This window comes from Solenopsis invicta, chromosome 4 (genome assembly GCF_016802725.1).
Source record: "Solenopsis invicta isolate M01_SB chromosome 4, UNIL_Sinv_3.0, whole genome shotgun sequence".
NCBI lineage: Eukaryota > Metazoa > Arthropoda > Insecta > Hymenoptera > Formicidae > Solenopsis > Solenopsis invicta.
Window position 1 is genome coordinate 4374921 of NC_052667.1, and position 24342 is coordinate 4399262.

General features: G+C 38.0%; 7 protein-coding genes across 10 annotated transcripts in view; 2 read left to right on the top strand and 5 right to left on the bottom strand.

The window, feature by feature from the left end:
- Nucleotides 1-6330, top strand: part of LOC105195627 — an 18107-nt gene extending 11777 nt beyond the window's left edge. The window contains exons 3-11 of the mRNA XM_026136431.2: nt 76-1519; nt 1641-1756; nt 1856-1996; nt 2074-2171; nt 2251-2434; nt 2689-2908; nt 2985-3232; nt 3318-3529; nt 3627-6330. Coding sequence (XP_025992216.1) covers nt 76-1519; nt 1641-1756; nt 1856-1996; nt 2074-2171; nt 2251-2434; nt 2689-2908; nt 2985-3232; nt 3318-3529; nt 3627-3819 — 2856 coding nt within the window. The 3' untranslated portion in view covers nt 3820-6330. The remainder of the gene's footprint in view (nt 1-75; nt 1520-1640; nt 1757-1855; nt 1997-2073; nt 2172-2250; nt 2435-2688; nt 2909-2984; nt 3233-3317; nt 3530-3626) is intronic.
- On the bottom strand, nt 5128-7273 carry LOC105195628. 2 transcript variants are annotated; one of them, XR_005574668.1, is made up of 3 exons: nt 6359-7272; nt 6031-6179; nt 5128-5930 (listed from the first exon to the last, which is right to left on the bottom strand). XR_005574668.1 is itself a non-coding variant. In XM_011161130.3 (2 exons), the coding sequence occupies exons 1-2, from the start codon at nt 6874-6876 to the stop codon at nt 6098-6100; spliced, it is 600 nt and encodes a 199-aa protein (XP_011159432.1). In that variant the 5' UTR covers nt 6877-7273; the 3' UTR covers nt 5129-6097. The 2 variants fall into 2 exon arrangements, 1 of the variants encoding a protein (XP_011159432.1); XM_011161130.3 differs by having other exon boundaries at nt 5129-6179; nt 6359-7273.
- A 1483-nt stretch (nt 7274-8756) lies between these two features.
- On the bottom strand, nt 8757-10053 carry LOC105195623. Its single transcript, XM_011161122.3, has one exon. It carries the CDS (start codon nt 9835-9837, stop codon nt 9073-9075), a length of 765 nt encoding a protein of 254 aa, XP_011159424.1. The 5' UTR covers nt 9838-10053; the 3' UTR covers nt 8757-9072.
- Nucleotides 10054-10613: 560 nt separating this feature from the next.
- LOC105195621 lies at nt 10614-12122 on the bottom strand. Its single transcript, XM_011161120.3, has 2 exons — nt 11807-12122; nt 10614-11088 (listed from the first exon to the last, which is right to left on the bottom strand). The coding sequence occupies exons 1-2, from the start codon at nt 11984-11986 to the stop codon at nt 10648-10650; spliced, it is 621 nt and encodes a 206-aa protein (XP_011159422.1). The 5' UTR covers nt 11987-12122; the 3' UTR covers nt 10614-10647.
- On the top strand, nt 11004-17994 carry LOC105195622 (A-kinase anchor protein 10, mitochondrial). 3 transcript variants are annotated; one of them, XM_039448682.1, is made up of 11 exons: nt 11004-11136; nt 11241-11349; nt 14146-14929; nt 15011-15134; nt 15212-15348; nt 15659-15809; nt 15910-16024; nt 16201-16372; nt 16448-16521; nt 16599-16651; nt 16773-17994. In XM_039448682.1, exons 3-11 carry the CDS (start codon nt 14406-14408, stop codon nt 16860-16862), a joined length of 1440 nt encoding a protein of 479 aa, XP_039304616.1. In that variant the 5' UTR covers nt 11004-11136; nt 11241-11349; nt 14146-14405; the 3' UTR covers nt 16863-17994. The 3 variants fall into 3 exon arrangements, with proteins under 3 accessions (XP_039304616.1, XP_039304617.1, XP_011159423.1); XM_039448683.1 differs by having other exon boundaries at nt 11088-11349; XM_011161121.3 differs by lacking the exons at nt 11004-11136; nt 11241-11349 and adding an exon at nt 13429-13746.
- On the bottom strand, nt 17911-20899 carry LOC105195620 (G-protein coupled receptor 143). The gene is made up of 6 exons (XM_011161119.3): nt 20597-20899; nt 19927-20032; nt 19499-19593; nt 19245-19423; nt 18833-19160; nt 17911-18752 (listed from the first exon to the last, which is right to left on the bottom strand). The coding sequence occupies exons 1-6, from the start codon at nt 20744-20746 to the stop codon at nt 18513-18515; spliced, it is 1098 nt and encodes a 365-aa protein (XP_011159421.1). The 5' UTR covers nt 20747-20899; the 3' UTR covers nt 17911-18512.
- A 46-nt stretch (nt 20900-20945) lies between these two features.
- LOC105195619 (pleiotropic regulator 1) lies at nt 20946-23510 on the bottom strand. The gene is made up of 6 exons (XM_011161117.3): nt 23322-23510; nt 23109-23215; nt 22600-22724; nt 22240-22514; nt 21305-22102; nt 20946-21169 (listed from the first exon to the last, which is right to left on the bottom strand). The coding sequence occupies exons 1-6, from the start codon at nt 23322-23324 to the stop codon at nt 21110-21112; spliced, it is 1368 nt and encodes a 455-aa protein (XP_011159419.1). The 5' UTR covers nt 23325-23510; the 3' UTR covers nt 20946-21109.
- Between the last annotated feature and the right edge of the window lie 832 nt (nt 23511-24342).

Below are 24342 nucleotides of genomic sequence, written 5' to 3' on the forward strand. Positions count from 1 at the left end.
GAAGTGTTTAGATATTCATGATAAACTGATCTATAAATAAATTATTTATTTAGATTCATTATTCTTTTCGTACAGGAACGCAATAGAAATAGCGTTGACTACACGAGCAGTTGCGGTGGCCTGGATGAGGCTTCTTGCGATTCTAGCCTCGTCAGTTGTTGCTCGGTGTACGAAGACGCATGCGGATCCACGTTGCCAGATGATGTACGACTAGGTGCTACTGGCGGCGAAGGTACGAGCGAAGGTGGCAGTGAGAGCTCATCCATCGCTGGCAGCGTATCTGTTCGAACAAGTCGCATGAACGTGAAGAGAACCGCAACGACGTCCAATTCGGCTAAGAAGAAGATTACAAGTAGTACCGATTCACAGAAGTGCGCTCGTACAAAACCAACGAACATGACATCGAGTATGAGCTTGAACGCAACGACGCCACGATCCAAGTCACGAACAGCAACTCCTAGAAACATAATGACCAAGTCTCAAGGCGCGAGCAGGGAACGGGACCATCGACCACGATCGAGGGAGAAATTAAACGCCCGAGGAGAATCGAGCTCTTCACTCATTGCGGATATCGCCAAGACGCCTGTTAGTAGTCGTGGTACGACGACGTATGGCTGTCGATCCAGCAGTAATGTAATGTCTAGTTCTATAACTACTCCCACTGCGGCCTCAATTGCGAGGACAAGGACGAGAGTGCTGCCTGACTCGTTGCCGTCTGCACTGACCACGGAGATCAACAAGGATCTGGCGCAGCGTAGTGGGAGAATTGTCAGGAACGATTCGTCGAGGTCGAGAACCGCGTCGAGTACACGCCTGACGCGCACGCCTGCGTCCACGCCATCCGAGGAAACGAAAATGAAGATACCGTCCATGTCAACGCCTCGCACTCAGTGTGTGAAAAGTACCGCTTCACGTTCTGATAAAGCTGTTGGCCAAGATAATAAGGCGCTTGACACGTATGCAACGTTGCCACGTAGGAACAGAAATAAACTGACAATCTCGAAAACCGGAGAGAAGACGGATAAGACGGCCAGAAGTAGATCTGGAAGTCGAGACGTCAGTCTCAGCAGAATCGTTGAGAAGAAAAGTATTATAGGCAGAGATCCATCTTCCATTCATAAAAGCTTGCCGCCGTATCCTAGACAAAGAATCATTGAGAAGACTCGTATATATCACGAAACCAGCGCGCAGACCGGCTTAACTGGACAAGACATCGAGAAAGTAATGTCCGGGCAACCGAGCACTATCACCGGACCCGAGGTCATTGAAAGACTACACAAGGATTGCCAAACGGAGAATACTTGGGACGATGTGCAAACTTTGCAGGATAACTTAAAACGCTTGAACGAGGAAAGCAGCAATTTGCGGGAGGAGAATGAGAAATTAAAACTTAAATTGGCTGAAACAAATCGTCTTTTAGAGGAAGAACGGGCCGATCACGCGTTTGCGCGTCAGGAACTTGATAGGAACGCGCAGCGGGTACTGGCTATGCTAGGTACGCCGCAATCGGAACACGCAGGTAATTCAACGAATAATATAATAGTGTAAAAATAAATGATAAATTTATACTTGCATATCTGCATAACTTGTAAAAATAAATTTGTAGAGAACAAGATATTACTAATGAAATTACTTTTCAGAGGGCAGCGACAGCTTTCTCGAGCTCGAATGTCATATACAATCCTCAGGACAAGTTGTTGCTAATCAGCAAGTCGAAATAGCCGATCTACAATCACTGTGTCGTATGTTAAACCGGGTAAGAATATCATATCTATGGTAGTTGCAAAATTATAATATCAAAATTATTTTCATTATTTTTCTGTAAAAAAAATCTTTATAACCTTTTTTATTAAAGGATTTGGACAAGAGTCTAGCCGCGCAGAAAGCCTTGCTACAACAACAACAAGAATTAGAAGCTGAATCAGCTGAAATGCAAGATTTCCTTCAAGAAGAAAAGGCCACCTTGGTGGATGCACTTAAGGACGCCGAAGTGGAGGTACGTATCTTTTAAAGACGCTTCTTGAAGTATGACGTCTATGTACTATTTATTTCACACTCATTTGCCTTTTGTAGCTCAAGAAAAAAGGGGAAGCTTTAACTCAAAAAGAGACAGAATTAGAAAGACAAATGGAGGAGTGTAAGCATTTAGTGCGAATTAGCGAACAAAGAAGGTACGCATCTCACGGAAACTTTTAACGATATTTATACTGAACATTATAAATTGTATTTGAACTATTGATCTATTTTTAGGCAAGAGAATTTATCAATGAGTCTAAAGTTGAATGCCGTCGAACGAAGAAGTAGAGAACTTTTACTGACTCAGGGCGCTGCTATGTCTGGAGCAGCTGTAGCCCTTTCCGGACTTAGCACCAGATTGGAAGGATTAATAGATCAACTAATTGCTTCTTATAATATTTCGATAAAAGATCTTGAGGTAAATATAACGGTGGAAATTCTCTCTTACGTGTAGTTTGTATTCTTATCTGCTAATAGCGATACAAATGAACAATAATAACATATGCTATCTCTTATAAATAAATATAATAAACAAAACGATCACAATACATAGAGGTGAAAGATCGATATTCTATTAACTACTTTTTCTATTTACTAAATTTAATAATTTTAAAAATTATTTTTAATTATAATTAGAGAGATTAAATATCTTATAATTCTTTTCCCAAAAAGGACGTCATATATCATAACGAAGCGTACAGTAGAAGTAACAGTAGCGTGGAGTCTAGTCCAGTTAGTTCTAAACAGAGTTTAAAGGAACGCACGCCGAGCCCGAAAAGTGGATCCTTTGTTTCCGCGGTGATTAGTGCAATTAGAAACGCTGCGACACATCCCTTTGCGGCGAGAAACATCGATAAAAAGTCTAGTCTAGATTCGTCTAAAATTTACAAAGGTAATGAAATAAATGTGAAATACTATACGTGTAATAATGAGATTACATTTAAGTTCATAAAATTTTTTCTTTTTAGACCTAAGCATGGAATCATCATCTGACTTGCTCGATTTTGAAACCGAACCATGTTTGATGATGGAAAGCGTTTTAGAAGACGTACCTTTACCGGACACATACTCGCATAATATGGTATCGAGCAGCGATTCTCTCCGCAGAGCACTGAGTTTCCCCGAAACGTCGGACGAGCATATAAGGAAGACAAAGTACAGCGATGAGTGTACTAGTCTGACAAATCTCACCCAGGCAATCTTACATCGTCGTAAGGCAAGTATCTAACGTAAGGAAAGTAAATCTAACTGTCGAAAAGTATAAGTTACGAGTATGAAATTATTTGTGTTAAAATTTACAGGTGGAAGACGAGGGTGACGATGATTGCGATTCTGTGAGCGAATCTGACACCGGGATCAATGACGGTCCTGTACCATTGACGGATTACTGTCCATCTGTAGATCTTGTCGATCAAGTGATCGAGGTGGACAATCTTGTTACCAAACTTCTGAAAGTACTACGAATCATACAGCTTGACAACGATACATGTATACAGGAACTAAAAGAAGAGAAGTAAGTTTCACAAATCTGATCAAACGATAAAATTTCAACGATTACGATGAAATAACGATGAAATTTTAATTATTAACTGGAATGTCATTATTTACAGGTCTAACTTGGAGATAAAATTAGAAGCCACCATAACGGAGCTGAACGAGCTTCGCAAAATTATCGATAACCTTCATCAATCACCCGAAGAAGTTCTGAACAATGTACCGGATCGGCGACGTAGCGTCGTGGAGAATTGCCGAATTTTGCTCAAAGAGGTAATAGCTGGCGATGTCGCCGATACGTTTTTATAGTGTGCTTCTTTGACGCTACTGCCATATCTCCGACATAAATTATTGTCTTTCGTAAAAGAGATGTCAAATGATATAATTCCTCCTGTAAGCGGATAAGGAGAAATTGAAATTTGATGAGGCCGTACTTGCTATTAATAGCAGTCTCGGCGAAATAGACTGAGGATCTCGACTGCGATCGGAGTGACTTCCGCTTAATATTTTAAAATCTCTTATTAATTTTTTATATTCTTCTTATTATAAATGATTTCAATTCCTAAAAATATCCATGTCAATTTTGAGAGTCTGAATTGTTATATTAAACATCAACGAACATTTTATTTAAAAAATGGGATTTTTAATTTCAACGTGAAAACAATTTTTAAAGAATTTTTAAAAGCATGTGAATATGAATTACATATAATTTTCTTTTTTTTTTTTTGAGACTGCGTATTTTTTATCCGCGTTGTAATATTAATTGCAAGCTAAATACAATGCTGTACATGTGTATACTAATATGACGTTATACGCCGAGATTGCAAAGAATCAAATTGGAACAAATACAGGCTCGTTGTTGTTTCTATAAAACAATGTACAAAAAAAAATAAATAATTCTGGTTAAAATTACAATCAATTATAGCTAATTACGTAGCATGTAGAAGGATATCAGAAGATATTTTATTTTACTGATTTGCTTTTTTTTAGCAGCATTGGGCAAAATACATTTACGAATAATGAATAACGATTTTAAATATTTATATATTTATAAATGTATTAGCGCATATAAAATATATGTTTTAGATGTCTAAATTATATTTACGTCTCATTAAATATATTTAACATATTTAAATACGTTTTGTAATACGCTACTATACTTTTTGTGAAAATACAAAATTGTAAATCATTATTCATTATTCCTGAATATATTGTATTCAATGCTGATACCCACCGAGTTGATCATAGATTTTTATATTCAATGCGTAAAATGATTCTTCAGTGTGTGAAATTATTAGGTTCATAAGTAAAAGATTAATTTTAAGTTCTTTCAATCAAGATAGACAGGGTATCCTACATTTAAGATAATAGCAATTAATGGAGAATACAACAGGTATATGGTATCATATGCTATCACATATGCCATCATATAAAACAAAGAATGAATTGAAATGATAGAATTTGGATACCTTTTATTGTGTCTTCGATCAACACATGTATTATCATAATCACATCCGAGAAGATAGTAAAATATTTTATGACAAATCTCGTATATATAAAAATACTTTGAGAAGCTTTTCAATAGATGAGGATTAGAGAAAACATTTGTGCGATCATTTTTGTATGTTTGTGTGTGTAATTTATTTTTTTGCGAATGTATATACATTAATATCTGTAGGTTTTGTTGTCTGAGATTTATAATAACTTCTTGCTCAGTGAAACCAAAGTTGAGATTTATTATAAACGTGTAGACAAAGTTTCCTCTATCAAAATGAAGCTTTGCTTGAACATAGTTTTAAACATAGGAACATTGTGATGATACACCAAACGATAACACATATGTATTTTAATGTTTAATCCAATAAATTTTCATATATTGAGAGACACAGATGCATATAAATTTATTATATTATATTATACATTTAACTTTACATATAAAAATTAAAGATTATACGTAATGCACATGAAAAATTCGCAAATAATCAATATAAAATATATATTCAATATAAGAAATCGCGAGATTGACATTTACGATTGGTTTATAAACATATGAATAATAATTGTATTGTGTGCTGTGACACTAAATCAAAATATAATTGTGGCTAACGACAAAGCAAATATTGCATTTAGCCCGCTTAACATGTAAATACATATGTGGATATATACTGAAACATAATTGCCTGTTACATTGTACGAATAAGGCCAGTGAAATCATCATTTCTGTAATTTTATGTATTTTTTAAAAGCCATCTTTTAAGTTACAGAGAAATGCGCTGGATAACGCTAATATTAACGCGTCCCTTTATTGCTATCTAGACACCATATAAATGCGTGGTACGACATCGAATTGGTCATCAACCATACACGTTATATTCTACGAGTACTCATCCATCATCCCTGTAGATGCAGATATCCTATACCTATGGAGAGAGCATGGTTCTTTTTAAACATCTCATTTTAAATGATTGTAATTTGTGAAACGCAGAATGCGCATATTGTGTTGAAAGAAAAGGAAAATACCGTTTTCTTAATATATGCTGGCGAAACATTATATGCGTATTGGAATTGTGAGCATCGGGGAGTCGTTTTAGTGTACGTTCATGTTTCGCACATGACGTATGCTACGTATCAAAGGCGCCAAGAAATTCGCCAACCGTACAGCTGGTTGTCTGGAACATAAAAAGGGTTACGTCGAGAAAGTGTACACTGAATTATTTTTATAATTAAAACGTTGAAGATTACGCGTGGTATCATTCGCAATAAGATCGCAATTAAGATTAATATGATTATAATTAATGCCAATAAAATTAATTATCAAGATAACGACATGGAGTAGATGGATTCTTACTTGTGTATTGTCTTCGAGAGCGCCGGATCAGTTTTATTGTGGCTAATGTCAATGGTGGATTTGTCCGGTTCGTCGATGGACTGGGATATGCCCAGGTTCGGGGATAAACCCAGGCTGGCGAGGGATATATTAGGCTCCGAGGTACCACTAGCTGCGCCAGCCAGGAGCAGTGCCTCCATCGGTACAATTACCAAAGCAAAACCATCCACGTGAACACGGTAATTCTCGCTACCATTCTGCCGCTGGTCGTAATAATCGACTGCATCAGAATATGCGGGTATTGGCGGGACTGTGGATGTTACAGCTGTCTCCTGCGGTATCACTGAAGTGATCTCGATCTTGGACTCGGTCTGGGACTCGATCTTGGAATCGGTCTGAGATTCTATCTTGGACTCAGTCTGAGACTCGATCTTGGACTCGGTCGGCTTGCTGTCAGTGACAGGTAAACACTGAACGCTTGCGCCGAAGAACGCGATAAGCAACACAGTCTTGAATACGCGCATGTTGATTGATAACATTGAACAGTGGCTACTTGTTGAGTTGCCTTCCACTCGACCGCAATTCGTGAACTTATCGGGTTAACTCTTTATTTAATCTTGATCCGTCTTCTACTCGTAAAATCTGTTCAAGTTGTCTTCAGCTCGATTTCCTAAATTACGGCTCTTTACTCAACTCCGATTGAAGCCGATGACTTTGGAAACTGCGCGGGATGCTTCCTGTTCAGCTCCGGTCGTGAATTTACCCCAAGTTATTTCCTACTTGACGGAGGTGAACTCGGACCGACCACTTTTTGCGACTCTTAACGAGATGATCGCGAGAACGCGATTGGACCGGTACCGGTATCACGAGATACCGACAAAAGCGGGCGAAACGACTTTGGAGAACGTGGGACGTGGTCTGGACAACACGGAGGATGCTCGAGGTGTGATGACCGGGCGATGTCTCGTACCAGAGGACGATCCCGATCCCCACCTGGGCGATCCGAACCTGAAGCCTTCCTTCGGTTCTAGAAACGGATCCCCGGAAAAGTTCAAGAACCTCAGCGGACTGACGGCAACCTGCCGCTAACGGCACATATACCGCCACAGCGCTTGTTGATACGCTGTAAAACTCCTATAATTTATGCGAAGATGGAGGAGAGATTTGTTTGGGCTTGATTAAACAGATGTTCGCAATTTTATGAGTCAACTTTCGTAAAGTCGACGATACATTCGAGAAGGTATTATTTTACATATAAAAAACTTATATTTGTCTTTAATAACAAGTTTGAAGAAGTTTTGTTTTTTCAGTTTTTGATTGAATTTTGAATATTCCTTATTCAAAATTAAAAAAAAAAACAAAATTTTTAATTAAAATTGACGAAAGGTTTACTTGTGATGTTAAAGATAACAACATCTTGTCATTTTTTATTTTCAGTTACTCATAATTCGAGAATTGTTCATCTTACGGCTAATTGCATTTTTCTTCTCAATTGGTCTCCAAGAGAGGTCGAGATACACGACGCTGGAAGCAATAATGTAGCGTCGCTATTTCTCAAGCATTCTCTGAACCTTATTACATTCGGATTGCGAATTACCATCGGAAGAAAGGAACGTGGCAGTATTAATAGCATTAACGATACTCGAGACACGATGAGACCCCGAAGCTGATTTCTGTTCCTCATCAACAACGTATCAATCATACGTTGAATGTCCCTCGCGGCGATAACCAGTTTTATTCAAAAAGAGAGGAGAGCGAAAAGGGGGGAACGTGATGATGCCAAAGACAGAGCGTAATAGTTATCACACGCCATGCGCAGGTACATATGTACACGTGTACGTAGGTGTGCGCGCATCTATAGTCACCAATCTCTGCAAAGGGCAATGTCCTATCGTGGCCGTTCACGGCGAGTTCGTTTCCCCGATCTACCCGTCTCGCGGCTTGGCGCCTATTACCGTAACCTTGCCCTTGCGCTCTCTCTTTCTTTCTTTCTCTCTCTTTCACTCGCTCGCTTGCTTGCGTACGCTTCCGCCTTGCGATGGGAACCAAATCAACACCATCACAACACCGAATTGCCACCCGGTCTTTGGGGAACGACCTTCGGTTTCTGGAAATTCCCGGAGGACCGGTATTGATGCGCCTTATATGGCAATCCCCGTCCCTTTAATTAGCAAGAGCAGAATTCTTGGGTAAGGATTTAATTTCTGATACGTATTATTTATATACTGCAGCACAATAAAAAAAAAGAACAAGAAATGTAAAAAATACAGAAGGAGAAAAAAATAATCTTTTCAAAAGCTTATTGATTTAGAAGACAAGATAGAAATTCAATTACAATTAAATTGGGTTTATATAAGATTAAGTTTATTAATAAAATTTCTTTTTGTGATGTTTGCCTATATTTAAATACATATTCACATTGCTGTTTAAGTATTTTATTGATCAAATGGTTTAATAGATACACACGCAGTATAAATCTTCACAACATGTACACTTTATATGAAACGATAATCATCTCGCATTCAGCGCGTTTTAAATGCTAAATTAATAAAATAATTACTCCTCGCATTTTATCTTGTATGGCTCTTGCTTTAATAAGCAGAAGAAACGATGCTTTCCAATCAATAAAAGTAATAGATCTGATATAAGATTTAAGCTAAATGAAGAATAAAATATCGCATGAGAATAACTAGTACATTTTGATATTTAAGAACTACAACCGTGGGGACTTAAAGCTAAAGGAGAGAAGCGGTCGACCCGTCCGATTGACAGATGCCAGACGCGTCACGATGTCTTCCTGGACCGCAGTTCTCAATGCTGTCACCCAGTAGTCTCAGTTCCTGCTGTTTCTCCTCGGCGACCAGGGACACGTCGTTCTTGTCAACGCTTTCTGAGGACTGGCTCGCGACGTTCTCTTCTCTTTGAGGCAGCTGCTTCTTCAACGACGTTTCCAGTTGTCCCGGCTCGTCGTCTGGATTCCAAACGTTCCCGACCACGTTTCGAGCTCGACCGCCGTTTCCCATCTTGAGCGCGGGTGTCTTCCTCACGTTCACGAAGTATCCGGGAACAGTCGGCACCTCACGGCTCTTCGGGAAGTCGAAGTTCTTCACATTTCTCGCGATTCTGTCAGCTTTGTCTTCGACGGACGTTGGTTGCTGATCCGAAACGTTCGATGTCTCCAATTCTCCTCCCTCCGCTTTTCGCACCGAGCTCTCCTTATTCGGATGATTCACATTTATAATTTCCACGGAAAAGGGTTCCTCATCGGCTTTGATCAATCCTTGGTCCTTTGATCGAGATATCACAGAGTCGAGGGCGTTCCACGCTGCATTGGTGATTTTCTCGGCGTTACTAGGGAAGACCACAACGAAGAGGATGTTCTCGAACTTGGTGTGCAAGTTGAAATCGCCATCCTGCCGTTGATCGTACCTCGTCGGAGCAGCGTGAATTTTGGCGAACGCGAAAAACGCTGTGCCGAGGAAAAATAGCGTCCGGACCATCGCTATTCTTGTTGTGTATATACGTTGGTCGCACGTGCTGCGTCGTAATATGCGAGACAGATGTGCGATGCTGTTCGACCTCGTGGGACAATGCTCTTCGGGCAACGCGAGCGAAATGAGCGAAGGTCTTTTCCGCAACTACGACGAGACCGCGCGAATAGCGGTGAGACCGTTGCACGAACCGGTACACGGAATCTGTATGATAGGGGGATTCATCTCGCCGCAGGATCATAAGATGCGACGCCCCACGTCGATTGGCGTGGGAACGATATCGATCGCCTGTACATCAATATACGTTACGGCCCGGAAACGTCGCGGATTTCGATAACGCAGCTAATGACAAACAGCTAATTACAAACAAAGAAGATTTAAGCGTAATGATTAAGAGGAGTCAAGAAAAATGTCGAGAAAAAATAATTTTTGCGAGATGAAAATGTATGCGAGATTATGTTTCTTCTTATATATATTATACGAATATATTTTAATCAAGTATTACATTTTTTAGGAAAGTTCTTCCGTTGTAATCCTGGATTTCATTGTTCGCCGGTGTCGTAAATCGTAGCACGGGACTGCGAGATAAAAGGAAGCGCGCCGAAAACTCGGAGATAATCGCCGCAAAAGTGCCAAAGTGTGGGATTTATTTCATCTTGCGAAGGCAATGCACATGACGTACTCGAGACGGATATATGGCACATCCAAAGAGGACATTTATTTCCAAATTAACTCTCGGCTTTCGTCGCGACCTGATCCACTCGATCGAGGAAGAACCAATCGATCGAAGGGGGGCATTTCTGTTGTCGACGGTTGTACTCACGGCAGCAAGCGAGTCAACCACGGTCGACCTGCTCGCCGACAGCGTCCGTCGCCGTTCGGAACGTATCCCGATTTGCAACGCTTCTGCGACCGCAGGGCGTGTACGGGTTTCTCCGTGGTCGAGGAAGTTACTCCAGCACCGTCTTCTGCCTCATTCCACTGATTCTTATCGTTGTCGCTGTCCGGCGTCGAGCTCACGGTACCGTTCGACGGATCGGCGCTTGGGATTTCCTCATCCTTGGACAGCGTCACGTTGCTCGTGGCCGGGCTTGTACTATCGATGGATGCTGAAACTGTTGAATTTTGTAACGACAGCGGCTCGGAAACCGGCGTGTTATAGTTTTTCTCCGTGGTCGTGGTCCCTGTTGTGGAAACCGTGGTGGGCTTGTTGCCCGGTTTGATGGTGAAGTCTGAGTAATCGTAGAAGTAATCGTAATCCTGCGAAAGCAACACGACGTCGACGATGAATATCTACATTGATCAGTGGTACTCGGAACAATCTATTTATTCAGCGTAAAATGCGATATACATAATTTGTATAAAATGTATGCTGGATATAAAGTATCTAAAATAGACTTTGTAAATTACAGGCTCGCTTCAATCTTGCGTCAGATCCGTCGTGTATGTGAGAGACCAACACAATTACAAGCTGAAGAAAAGCTTCGATTGTTTCTTCAAGTAGTGCAGCAAAATCAAAAGGTATATCATAGTAAAAAAAAAAAACAGTTTTTGTGCACAGAAAAAAAATGAGTATCAAATCATCAATCATAGTGTCATGTAATATAAAATCTTTAAAGAATTTATAATCTTAAAGAAACATAGTTTGCCAACATAAAGAAATTTTGTTTCTTCATGTAAGCAAATTATACCTGTTTAAGATTATAAAATTCTTTCAAGACGGTTTTATATTCTTGCTCATATATGAAACAATAATGAATTGATTATTGATTTAATACTAATTTTTTTCTGAGTGCAAACAATTTTTTTTCGCAAAATATTCTCTATGGTAGAGAAAAGAATGTAAAACAATTTGAAAGAAAAACGACAATAGAAAAGAGTGCTCCAATGAAGACATTGACAGTAAAATTAAGACAAAGGAGACTCTGAGAAAGAGAAGCGCTCGCGTTATCGCAGTCTCTTATGGGAAAGAATTTACCGTGTAATCGGTGAGGACATCGGAGTTAATCAGCGCAATCACTTGCAGGTCCTTCAGCTCGAGTTGCACGTTCAGATCGCCGGTTTGCCGCTGATCGTAAACCGCTTTAGCCGGCGCGCGGGGCATCGCGGCGGTAACGCGACAGATCGCGATAATGAGGAGGCTACGTAGGGCGAGCATGATCGTTGATGCGGCTGCGATCGGTCCTGACGTGGCGAGAACTGAAAAATAGATAGGCGGCCGGACGCCCCGACCTGATCTCGCGCTTTGGCCTCCGGCGGGAACCCACCAACGCGCCGAGACCGGCTAGTTTCACCCGCTTCTCGCGCAAAACCGGTATACGCGCCGGCGTGCCATCGGTGGACACCTCGTTTTGTATTCCCGTATCTCTCTGTCACCTCCCGGCGTTCGCAGGGTACTCGGCGAGTACGATGCCCGGCCGTTGCCCTCTCGCCGCTACGCGCGTTCTACCTTGACAGCCGGCCTTCGGAACGTGCATAACATCGCGTGTGCACGCGCAATCGGATCGCCGCTCGCGTATATTTTCGTATACGCCTTTGTAAGCTCTCCATCGCAAGTGTTTGCACGTGCCCGTGACGATTACGAGAACCCGGATGACGAGCGAGCCGATGCTCGTCCACTTGGCGCCCGCTCAAGTCGAACGCTTCATATGTACAAATAGAGTAAAGGAGGCTCTCACGAGTGGGAACGAAATGCTCTCGAAAGAATTGCAAGAGTCCGTTTCACGTATCCTCGTCTCGTACGACTTTACAATATTATTGCTTTGTATATAATCTTATCATGAGATGCAAACTATAATTTAGTAAGAGGAATATCGGAAGAATGATATGGGGATTTTCTCGTGTTAATCCGTATTTTTTAATTTTTATTAGATCTATCTACTTGATCTATCCAACAATAAGTAGTTTCGAAAAGGGAAGTTTGAATTTTTCATGAACGTAATACACGCAATTCAGTTATACACAAATTAGCAAAATGCAACAGGCATTCAATAATTAATCGTTGTTTTATTCAGAAGTATCACAGATATACGAAAAATGTTGCAAATAAAATTATCAGATGTAGATAGAAATACATAAATATTATTCCAGGAATTATTTAGAATTTACTTTGAAGATTATTTTTGACGCTACTTTTCTCTTTTCTGATAAACTTGTATTTTAGCATGAGTAATAAATTTTGCTTCAGAAAGAGAAAAAGACGGAATGTACATACGGTAAAAAAAATGCAAGCTCTCAACAATTATAAAATTCCGTCATTCATCAATTCGTATTTCAAAAAACGCGCGTATTTAATTTCAGCAGCTCGTTGCAACATGTGCACTTTCTGCACTTTTTCTTCCTCCGCCTACATTCGAGTGCACGTGACATGCAGCTAATTTTATTCTGCAGCTAAACTCCGTCGTACAATTTATTCATTCTGTCTTTCTCCCTTCAACGCCCAGTTATCCACTCGTTTCATTCCAAGTGCAGAAGGCATGACACAGTGCAGATACGAGGAGTAGACCTCGCGAGGTGCAGACGGCGCCGCGGATTCCTCGTCGTTGCTGCACCTGTACGCACCTTGCACGACCGCGAGCGTGTGTCGTAATCGGCGACGATGCAAACAACAGTAATCTGTCACCTCTCGCACGCCCGAAAATGACGCCGAGGCGAAATGTCGCGCGCCGCCGCGTGCGCGCGTAGCCCCAGGGTGTGGAGCGTTGTCGCTGTCAACGAAATCGAGGCGTGGAAACTCAGCCCGTCGTCGTTGTCATTGTTGTCATCGCGTGGACCGATCCCGCGCGACACAGGATATTCACGCACTCGCAGCAGCGCATCGTCCGTTGTTTACCTTTCGTTGGCGACCCTCGCGTCATCGGCGACCCTTATCATGTTACGCGCTGACACGAACGATGCTCCAATTTTTTAAGAAGATTGGTAATTATATCGCACGTCATTTCACGTGTCGCAACGTAAATTATGAAACGAATGAGTCGCCTTCTTCGTCTAGCACACGCAATCACCGAGATGATTGACCTTCTGACATTTGCAGCACGCAACGTGTTTTCTTTTTCTTTCGCTTTTCTTTCCTTCGTATCTTCATCAAGATTTTTACAAATTCGTCGATCAAGTCGATGGCGTATTGGAACACTTCGCTTTTTTAATATCTCTCTTCTCATTTGTATTCAAAACTAAAATTAGTTAAATCACTTGATAACTGTCCTGGCAAAAATAACTGTTTACAATAATATATTTCTTCTTTTCACACATTTCAACCATAGCTCGATCTTTAGTTTGATTGTTTCATCATAATGAAACTACGTACTATGCTCCCAGGACACAAGGATAAGTCCGGATTACCAGAAACCTCGCCTACAAAATCAACGAGCTCGGGAAGCTTTCTGGCAGATGCATTCAATGGTGGTGCGTCGTCCATTCAGACACCCTCGGGTGTATTATGCAACCTTGAGGAGGAAGAGGAGGAGGAAATTCTTAGTAATGACATCGAGGAGACATGTGTCTTCAGCTCTCGGTTGTCCAAGGCTCTCCCAGAGGTGCTTAAGGACAAGAGTGCCCTTGGTTATTTCATCCAATTTATGGACATCAGAAAACACGTAGCCCTCATTAAGTTCTGGTTGGAGATGGAGTGTCTGTGTAGTGCATCTGGGATACTTGATGCACAGAAATTCATACAGTCAAATCAAAAGGAGATGCTGGATGCCTTGCCTGCTTCCTTAGATGATAACGAGAATTTTAGCTGCGATGTGCTTGCTAACAACGATGTAGATACTCAGATGAGCAGCAACGAAGTACTGTTCGATGAGAGAGCGGGCGACACGACGTCCAACGGTATGCCAAAGACTAGTCAGGCAGTAAGCGAGACGCGACAATCAAACCACGATTGCGAAGTTAGTAGACAAAGCGACGTGATGACGACGACCAGGCAAGATGCATTGAGAATTTATAGGAAATATATTCTCAAGGAAGGCCTGGGTATAAATCAAATATCCGAGGAGTTAAAGTTAGATATGGAGAAGGCCATTGTCCAAGAAAACGTTGAGCCTATATTACGGTGCCTATCTGCTGTTCAAAGCATAGTGTACAATATATTAGAGAACGAGTGAGTGATATACCGTTCATCAATAATCTATGCTATTTAAATAAGTAAGAGCAAAGCATCTAAAAGTTGTATTTTTTGCAGGTATATTAACGATTTTTTACGAAGCGAATTTCACTGTAAGCATCAAATTGATGTGCTCACCAGTGGCAATGTACAATTGACAGATATATTGTATAATGAGACAGCATTCTTTTACTTCATGGAGGTTTGCATCATTACTTACGATTGTACTTTTGCGACGGAAATTTTCGTAGATTCTTTTTTAATCTTTATATCTTCTAGTTTATGGAGCTCGAAAATAAACGAGAGTTGTTAGACTTTTGGATGTCAGCTATAAGTTACAAGCAGAATCTCTTAGAGAAAAAGGGAGCGGCCAACCCGGAAGAAGCACAATCTGATGCCGTTATTATATATGAGAAGTAATTATTATATACAAAAATTATTAATAGTTTTGGGTCAATAAATTCAGTAGAAAAGAAAAAGAAAAGATAAACCGAGTATAAAGCGCAAAACCTAAAGATCACATAAAAAGAGACGGAAGTTTAAAAAAGACAATTGTGTGAACCAAAGAAAAAGAGAGAAAAAATATGGCAATTGTTTCCTGTTTTTTTCTACCTGACTTTCACTATTTAATTTAGATACGTTTGAACTATTCTTATTATGTCTATAATATGGTTATATAAAAGAAACAAAGAATTTATACAAATGTTACTGTTTTTTTTTTCTCAGGTATTTCAGTTTACAAGCGACTATGCCTCTTGGGTTTAGTGACAAGATTCGTTTTCATGTGGAACAAAATATTTGCCGCGAGGACGAGGGTGGCCCGCAGCCCGATTGTTTCGACAAACCCAGTAAAATTGTATATAATTTTCTCAACAAGGTACACTCATTTATTACATACATTTGCCTATTTACTCACACTCCGCACTCGGTTACATAAACTCGCGTAATTGTATTACAAGCTAATATTTTTCTTCTAGCATTATCTTCCGGCGTTCTTATCATCACAGCTGTATTATAAATACTTATCGGAGCTAATCAGCACGATACAGACCAGTCCGTGTCCAAGTTTACATTCCAAGATAAGAAGGACAGGTTGGTGTCGTTAGTTGATCGCAATAATATACTGCTATTCTTGAAAAATATCGGAAAATATGTTTTTTATTTAACTATAATTGTACACATGAAATTTTTTAAACGTACAATTTTTTTAATACACAATTTTGTATTTATGTAAAATATACGATATTAATTGAAAAATTTACTTGCAGGTTCAGATTGCAGCAGCGAAGTAAGCTCTGTGTGTACTAGTATGCCAAGTATTTCTCAAATAGGAAATAATGGCAACAGAATACCCGATAAAAAAACTATTAACAGTCACCTAAATATCGACACTAGGCAACTTTACGATCCAGATTCTTTGTGGCGACGTAATAAATATAGGTATTTGACATTTTAACAATCACACATACATTTATACTAATTTGTAAGCCACAAATAAAATGACGTACTTTGTAGTTTAAGCATTGGCTACGTTGACAACTTAGGTAGATTTATTACTGAAATAGAACCAGATCCTCATAGAAAATATGGTAAGTTACATATAAATTCAGGGTTTGAGCTGACATGTATATGAGAAATTGTTTAAAATCATGTATATGGATTTCAGAATCTCGTCTAACTCGTGTTGTAAAACGATTTGTAAATATAGAACAAGATAAGGTAAATATTTTACAAATACTGGCATATTTTAGAATAATTCAATAGTAATAATAAAAGTAATAGTAATAATTTATTCGCATATGATGCGCATCATTTAATTAATGCATTACTCTATTGATAGGCTAAAGAAGAGTTAGCATGGAGAATTGCCGAGATGATTATTCGTGAAATCACATCTTTAACGCTTGGAGCTTCAAATCATCCTTCTTGATGGTGCAAACCTAACATGACGATTCTGAGGCTTAAGTTTAAAATAATCTGTGTATTTGTGTAAGTGCTTTGTCTTTTTATTTACGTTAGCGTTGCAATGCTGCAAGCTTTGCCAAAGTGCCAAACGAAAAATTTTAATTTATTTTATATGATAACTTAAGAAAGCAAGTATCATAATCAGGAGAAAAAACTTTTTTTTGTATATTCCGGTGTTTTACATTTTTATATTTTGGCATAATAATGAGAGACTTGAATTTACCAATCACAATAATTCAATTCGAATTTATAATTAAAGTAAATAACTTCATTAGAAATTGATCTATATATTAGTATTTTTACAATTCATTGCATAAAAAGTAATTTATAAAGATCTTATAAGCAGCAATCTGTAATTTTTTTGTAACTATTAAAAGATCTTCCTATTTTATTAATTTATTATAAAATACTCAATGAGCAGAGAACAATAATTTAATGAATACGCAATTCCTTCATCAGCCATCATTAATTGTGACACTAGAAGCAAGAAAATCAATGCAAATGATTCTCTTATCATTTACATGAATGATAATTAAGTTTAAATTCATGAAAAAAATACTCATTTAATATGCTAAAAAAGACTTATGTGTCAAAATTTATTCTACGATATTTCAAATATCTATTTTTCTATTCTGTCTCAAATCTTGGTAGTCGTTTTTAATTGTTTTTATATATTTAATATTATGTTTTCACACACGAAAACTTAGTTAATATCGTTCGCATTATTTTTCTTCGCTTCTGATAAGATGACTAATGCAGATATTGACGAATTCTTAAAATATAAGATTTTGTACTTTTTTCATTGCCAATTTATACGATGATACAGTTGATGTTAAAATAGATAATGAGATATATGTACATACGATGATGCATGTGTGATCGCCGTTGATCGTGATATTATGATATAGAGAAAGATATATTTTAACAGTATTTAGAGTGTATAATACGTAATGTCTAAGTACAGAATGTTATTAATAACGAAACCCCTATTATACATGTATGCCCTACTTCTATTTTGTTATATATCTTTTTATTTATGAGATTATTATACAACGCATACTTGTAAAAACGAATATTTATTCTCTTTTAAAAAGGCACCTTATCTTTTCAAAGTAATTAAATAGTCGCAATGTTATATATTGCAAATGCGTACACGCACTAAATCTTCTGTTTAAAAAATTTGCATGATGCAGTTCCTTTTAGTTTTGCATCTTCTTCGTTGCTACATTTTAAAATCTCGATTCTCGGTAAATTATGGTTAAAAATTAGCTAAATTACGTCCCTCCGTTTTGAATTTATTATATCACGGATGTATAATGTATAAAAAGCTATATTTTAATACAATTTCTGTGTGTAATATATTTAAAAAATTCTATTTTATACATATATTTTTCTTATCGTAAAATATATTTAGAAAAATCTCTTAATAAAATATTGCTTTATCGAGACGTCCTCTGAGAAATCTTGTAAAAATATCGCACTTGTGAACAGAAATGCGCGATTCGCGCGAGTCTGATTTTATATGTAAAAAAATTACTTCATATATTAAATTTCTCTTTTACACTACGATGTAGCACGATATTTACACGTTTCACAAACTGACAGTAAAATAGAGTCACAGAGACGAAGATCCGTTTATACTGATATGTGGTATTTTCTGTCCATATTGCATTTGTGAATTTAACAGTGGAGATGATTCGGAAACGTGCATGTTGTTCATCTTGACGATCGCGTTTAAATTTATACTGGTGTTCGACTTGACATCTTGACAACATTCAAAGCGTAACTTTTCCCTTCTGGTCCACGACTGATAAACGATCGCGTTGAAAAACGCTTGAAGAGGATTTGTCACGGCCTGTCGATGAGAAATTGTCGAGAATTTGCCTCAGTCATTTCTTTACGTTTATTCATGAACTTTAAAATATTTATACGTACCATTATGTACCACAAAGTGATGATCGCCTTGATCGGCAACTGGAACCACAAGGTCCACAATAGTACTCCGTTAATTAGATTAGGCGTCCAACACACATAATAAACCACATTGATGAGAGCGAATTTTAGTCTGATTGTTTGTATCAATCTCCGCTCTCTGCTGGTCATCTGGGCCATGCTATGTAGAACCACCGTCTCAAGATCCCGAGTCGACGCAATGTATAAGATGGGATTCACAATCATGACCACCGCTAGCAGTACGTACGTAGCGAAGTAGTTTGGAAGGATGCGCAATATCGCGCTAGACAATGATGTCAGGCTGTGACAGCTGCATACAAGACAATTTCACATTTGTTATCGTCATTCTGAGGACGTATATGGGAACGGCTCGAGATACTTCTAAAACACTAACTTTGCATCTGGAATGTACAGAATAATCAGTCCAAACAAGGTGAGAACGGCAGGAAGCACCCAGGCCAAGGTGTGATAGCACACGGGACGGCCGTTCTTGTCTCCCAGCAGCAGCTTCATATCCACCGCATAGCACAACGTCCATATCCATGTAGCCATGTAGAAGTATTGGATCCACGCCTACGAGCAACGATCTCTCAGTCTTCCCGCGAACTCTTCGCGAATCTCTATCAAGCATAGGAGCGTCAACGTTACCGACAACAAGGCGCAGAATACCACGTTCGGCATATCGCCTTCCATCGGCATGATGGACTTGAAATTCCTCCATAGCGCCGATCTCACAAACACACCTGATTGAATACAGAACAATTAGATAAGACACTATCGTGTTTATCTATCACATTCCTTGAAATTAACTAAGATATTTATATATGAAGAAAAAACAATTTTGTTGAAATACAAATCAGAAAATGAATCATCAAAATAATTACATTAGACTTTAAACTGGTTGCTAAAATATTAAAATTTTTTGCAATATCATCTCAAACTTCCTACATAATTATTTTGATGGTCTAATATGAAATTATTTTCTGATCTATACCTAAATTTTTAGGTACTACAGTAAAAATTATTTTTTCCACATGCTACTAGCTACTAATGGCATAATCAAATTGCGATAAAACCTAAGGATGCTAAAAAATCAGCAACAGCGAGCCGTACAATAATATCTCGTCCTCTGGAGAAACTCCTCCAACGATAAGAATTATTTGAATCCTCTCTGGGTAGTATCTGGAAAAAAATTTTTTTCAGTATCTAACAGTGCCAATTTGTGAACATTTCTTGATCTTCAAGCATTTCTCAAATTCATATCAATGTGATAGCATTGTGCAAATAAATCTTTCCATTGCAACTATTATACATTTAAACCATTTCTATATTATATAATTTATAATTTAAATATATTTGCAAATATATTTAAAAAATATATATATATAAAATTACTTCACTTATTTAAATATTTTCATTATGTTACATATATATTATAAATTATTTGACGTGCTTTTATTAATTTACTTTTAACTGCACTTTTTCGTACACTTCTCATATGTAAAAGAGATAAATATCATATTGGAAGGAGACAAGGTGTAAGAAGTGCAATCAAAACGAATCAACGCATTATGACAGAGAAGTTCCAATTTCAAGACAATGCTTCCTAGCGATTGAATTTGATCATGATGAAGAACGACATATTTCAAATCAATTCCCGCTCTATACGTTAATTGTAAATTAATAAGAAAAGAACGAACCGGCGGGGAGAAAGCTCGTCCGGGTATACGATTCATATGAGTTTACCTGATAAATCGCACCTATCATACCCATCGTCGACGAGAACATGCACACCGTGTTGTATGCGTCCGTATTAAACTCTTGCATTATCGTTATCGCCCGATCTGTCCGATTTGTGTGATGACAGCAAAACGTTTGTAGGGTTGGATCGGCCATTATTATCGGATGTTATCGCGGTCGAATCCAGAGTGCGTCTCTGCCTTACTATTTTACTTGATCTAGTAACTCTCCGATAGAAGGAAAGGAAAGGAAACCGGAGTTCCCCACTCAAGCGTCCGGCAACCAATCGATACGTTTGAAACAGACTTATCTTATGATAAACACAAAATATGTATCAGTATTTCTAAAACAGAAATCTCGGTAGAATTTTTTTATTGCAGCTTTGATAGTTTTATCCATTATAATCTGGAAATCAAAGCGAAATCATCTTATATAAAAAATACTTTTTGACCACATTACGCTTAGTCGCATTAAATTAATTAGATCAATATATATATATACATGGGAATAAGTTAGAGTTTAGTATTTTCTTCGCTTTATTATGTCGGGTCGCCAGTCAACTGGATGCGTTTCTTCGGTCTGAAAATATAGATAATAGATTAGTTGATATAAAAGTTCAGAAAATGACAAAATAATCGAATATTATCAGTGTACAATTGCAAAATAGTAAGAGCAGCACAACATAAGCGTTATGTTGTATAAAAGTCAACTTACAGCAGTATCATCTTCCTTATATACTTTAATAGTCTTATCGGCCTCTGTCGTAATCATGCGAGTGCCCGACATGTCAAATGTGATGCTGAACACCCCAGCCTCGCTGTCCATCGAACCGGGCTGTACCGGCGCCTGGAGCCGCTGGAAATTATATCCGGTTCGCCAGTCCCAGAGATGCATGGTACCGTTGTCAGCACCGGAGACCAGTACCCCGTCGGCATTTACTGCCAGGCAGTTAACTATAGCGTTGTGGCCTGACAAGTTCTGAATAAACTTTCCTTCTGGGCACTTCCACTGTTTGATATTGTCTGGCGAAGCCGAGGCGAACATATACAGAGACGGATGGAACGTCAGGGCGCGTACGCTCTTCTTGTGATTCGTCAGAGTGGCCCTGGATTTGCCAGCGGCCAGGTCCCACAGGCGAATTGTGCAATCGTGACTGCCGGTGACGATCTGTGGCTCGGCGGACTGGCAGATTACGCTGGCTACCGTGTTGGTGTGTCCGACGAGCGTGTGGACGTTCGCTTTGGTACGCATGTCCCACACTCTTCCAGTGGAGTCTCGTCCCGCTGTTACCAGTACGTCTATGGTGGGATGCAACGCCATGGAATACACTGCTGACAAGTGACCATGGTAGTGTCTGATCACCTTGTTATATTCCAGATCCCAGCACTTGACCTGTCGATCCTCCCCACAAGAGAACAGATAAGGATGCCTCTGTGAGAACGCAAGACCGCGAACAGAGCTTATGTGACCAGTTAGAGAAACCTTCAACTTGCCAGTCGCCAGATCCCATATCTGCAATTTCAAAACGATTATACAAACTCATGGAAAAAAAGAAATTACTCTTTGATCTTACATTCTGGAGTTACACTACTCTGGAGCTACATTATTAAGTAAATTGAAATATAAAAACGTAAGAATTGAGAACTCACTTTGATTACTCTGTCAGCTGAGCCCGTGGCAAACCACTCGTTTCCAGGCTCCACAGCGCAGCATCTCACCCATCCCAGATGACCACTGATAACTCTATACAATTTCCATGGCGCGTGCCACTTAGGTTTTGCCATTGAGGGCGTTTTCTTTTGTGGCATTGTGAGTGCACCACTGCCTATATTGCTTCCTGCACTTATCGATACTACACTTGTGCTTCCCTTTGTAATATTGTAAGGAACAACTGCTGAGGTAGTATTAACTCCAAAGGTTTCATCTAAAATGTAAAATTAATAGAATATACATAAGAATAATTCTTATTTCTATATTTTATATTGTATAAGTGCATTGCAAGATATTACCTCCTGGTGGTGGAGGATCCGCAGTATCATTCTCTTCCTGCACTTTGGCTATGTTATTTTGCTTAACACGATCTAATACTGGGCCATAACAGTCTTTTGCTTTTATAATCTTCTTCATTTGCTGCCTGGAAATAAATATAAATAAATAAATGCTTCCTCAAGATTAAAGCAAGAGGTTTAATTGAGAAGTAATTCAAATCTTTTTTCAAGAATCAATTGAAAAACAGAACAATGATCAATTCAACCAATAGAATTGTCTAAAGCAAATTTTCTACCTAATATAATTCATCAATCCTGTTCTAATCTTTTTCTTTGTATGTTAAAAAAAATTGACGAAATAAAACTATGATCTTTAGAATTTTTATTAAGTTCGTAGTTTTAAAAAATTAATATTTCAATTAATAACAAAAAATTTTTATCCATGGTAGTAAAATATTAGATATTATTAGACCAGTTAATCACTGGTTAAATCAAGCTGCAAAAACTGATTGCTATGACAAGACACTTACAAAATGGGATCTTCTGGAGGTAGGGCTCCTTGATTTAATAAAAACATATCGTGAGTTCTTTTCAAGGACCTAAACACTAGCGTGTGTACGGAATGCCGTTGGACATCCTAGAATGGATAACAAAATGTTCACGAAATTCTCAATCTACGTATGTGAATGTAATGTATTTTTATTTCAAAGTAGTGTAAAAAAAGTTAATTAAAATATTCTTACCATGCTTCTTAATACTGTATATTCACAAGTGTTCACAAGCCTATTCTTTTGAAGCTGTAAAGTACTTCTTTCGTATTTCGAAGCGGTGTATTTTTGAGGTTATAAGACTCTTCTCTAGTTTTTTTCTGTTTGCGCTATTGGCTGTACTGGAGACTTTTTGTTAGAATAGGGATTTTTGATAAGTTCTCATGAAAATTCGCGCGAATTGCGATTGGTCGATTCTTCTATTAAGATGTAATCTTTATATGCATAAATTTATAATTCTTTATATACAATTATCTCATTTATTGTTTATTAAAATTTATAATTAAAATATTTGTAATTATAATCTATAATCATCTTTTTTATTGTTATAAATAGTGTATTATATAAATATTTATTAAATATGTAAGTATCTTGTTATATAATTATTAAGACTTGCCATTAACACATATGTAATTTTTAGTAATAAATTTAAATCTCGCAAAAATCAATTTGAAGAAAAGCAGAATTTAATCAACAATTATTAATTTAGCCAATCAGCAATTAATGTAACTGACAAAATCTCTTAAAGAAAATATTCCAACTATTATATAATTTGTCGTTTCTGTTTAAATTTTTTCCTTATAGATTAAAAAAAAAGTAATGTTTCAATTAATAATACCAAAGATTAATAATTTCTATACATGTTAATAAGATATAATACAGATATTATACTTGATAAATTAAGTATATATCATTGCAGTGATCAGTTTGATCAAAGTCACCTTCTGTCTGTTTATCAAGACACACTAAGTTAAATCGTGACAAATATTAATTAAATCTTCGACTAAATCACAATTGCAAATGTGACAAATATCAAATTCATCAGACTCATAATATTCAGTCAAGTCTTACAACATTGTTCTTTTTGGTCTGATAAAAGAGAAAAGAATTAAGATTATCTCTCTAATATCTCGCTTATTCTCAGGAACATCTAAAGGAACATTTTAAATCCAAGAAAGCGATTGTGCACAAGTGATCGTTTAGATACACATAATAA

Coding starts and splice junctions, on each gene's coding strand:
- LOC105195620 (XM_011161119.3), bottom strand. CDS start 20,746: ATGGCCGATCCAACCCTACAAACGTTTTGCTGTCATCACACAAATCGG. Junction 19,594..19,926: donor TGATTTTTTAGCATCCTTAG/GTTTTATCGCAA, acceptor GTATTCAATCAG/GTGTGTTTGTGAGATCGGCG. Junction 18,753..18,832: donor TCACTTTGTGGTACATAATG/GTACGTATAAAT, acceptor TCTCATCGACAG/GCCGTGACAAATCCTCTTCA.
- LOC105195623 (XM_011161122.3), bottom strand. CDS start 9,837: ATGGTCCGGACGCTATTTTTCCTCGGCACAGCGTTTTTCGCGTTCGCC.
- LOC105195628 (XM_011161130.3), bottom strand. CDS start 6,876: ATGTTATCAATCAACATGCGCGTATTCAAGACTGTGTTGCTTATCGCG. Junction 6,180..6,358: donor CTCTCGAAGACAATACACAA/GTAAGAATCCAT, acceptor TTTATGTTCCAG/ACAACCAGCTGTACGGTTGG.
- LOC105195622 (XM_011161121.3), top strand. CDS start 13,722: ATGCTCCAATTTTTTAAGAAGATTG. Junction 16,025..16,200: donor TTCCAAGATAAGAAGGACAG/GTTGGTGTCGTT, acceptor ATTTACTTGCAG/GTTCAGATTGCAGCAGCGAA. Junction 16,652..16,772: donor TAAATATAGAACAAGATAAG/GTAAATATTTTA, acceptor CTCTATTGATAG/GCTAAAGAAGAGTTAGCATG.
- LOC105195621 (XM_011161120.3), bottom strand. CDS start 11,986: ATGCTCGCCCTACGTAGCCTCCTCATTATCGCGATCTGTCGCGTTACC. Junction 11,089..11,806: donor ATGTCCTCACCGATTACACG/GTAAATTCTTTC, acceptor TTGCTTTCGCAG/GATTACGATTACTTCTACGA.
- LOC105195619 (XM_011161117.3), bottom strand. Junction 22,725..23,108: donor CCTCCAGAAGATCCCATTTT/GTAAGTGTCTTG, acceptor ATTTATTTCCAG/GCAGCAAATGAAGAAGATTA. Junction 21,170..21,304: donor ATAAGGAAGATGATACTGCT/GTAAGTTGACTT, acceptor CTATATTTTCAG/ACCGAAGAAACGCATCCAGT.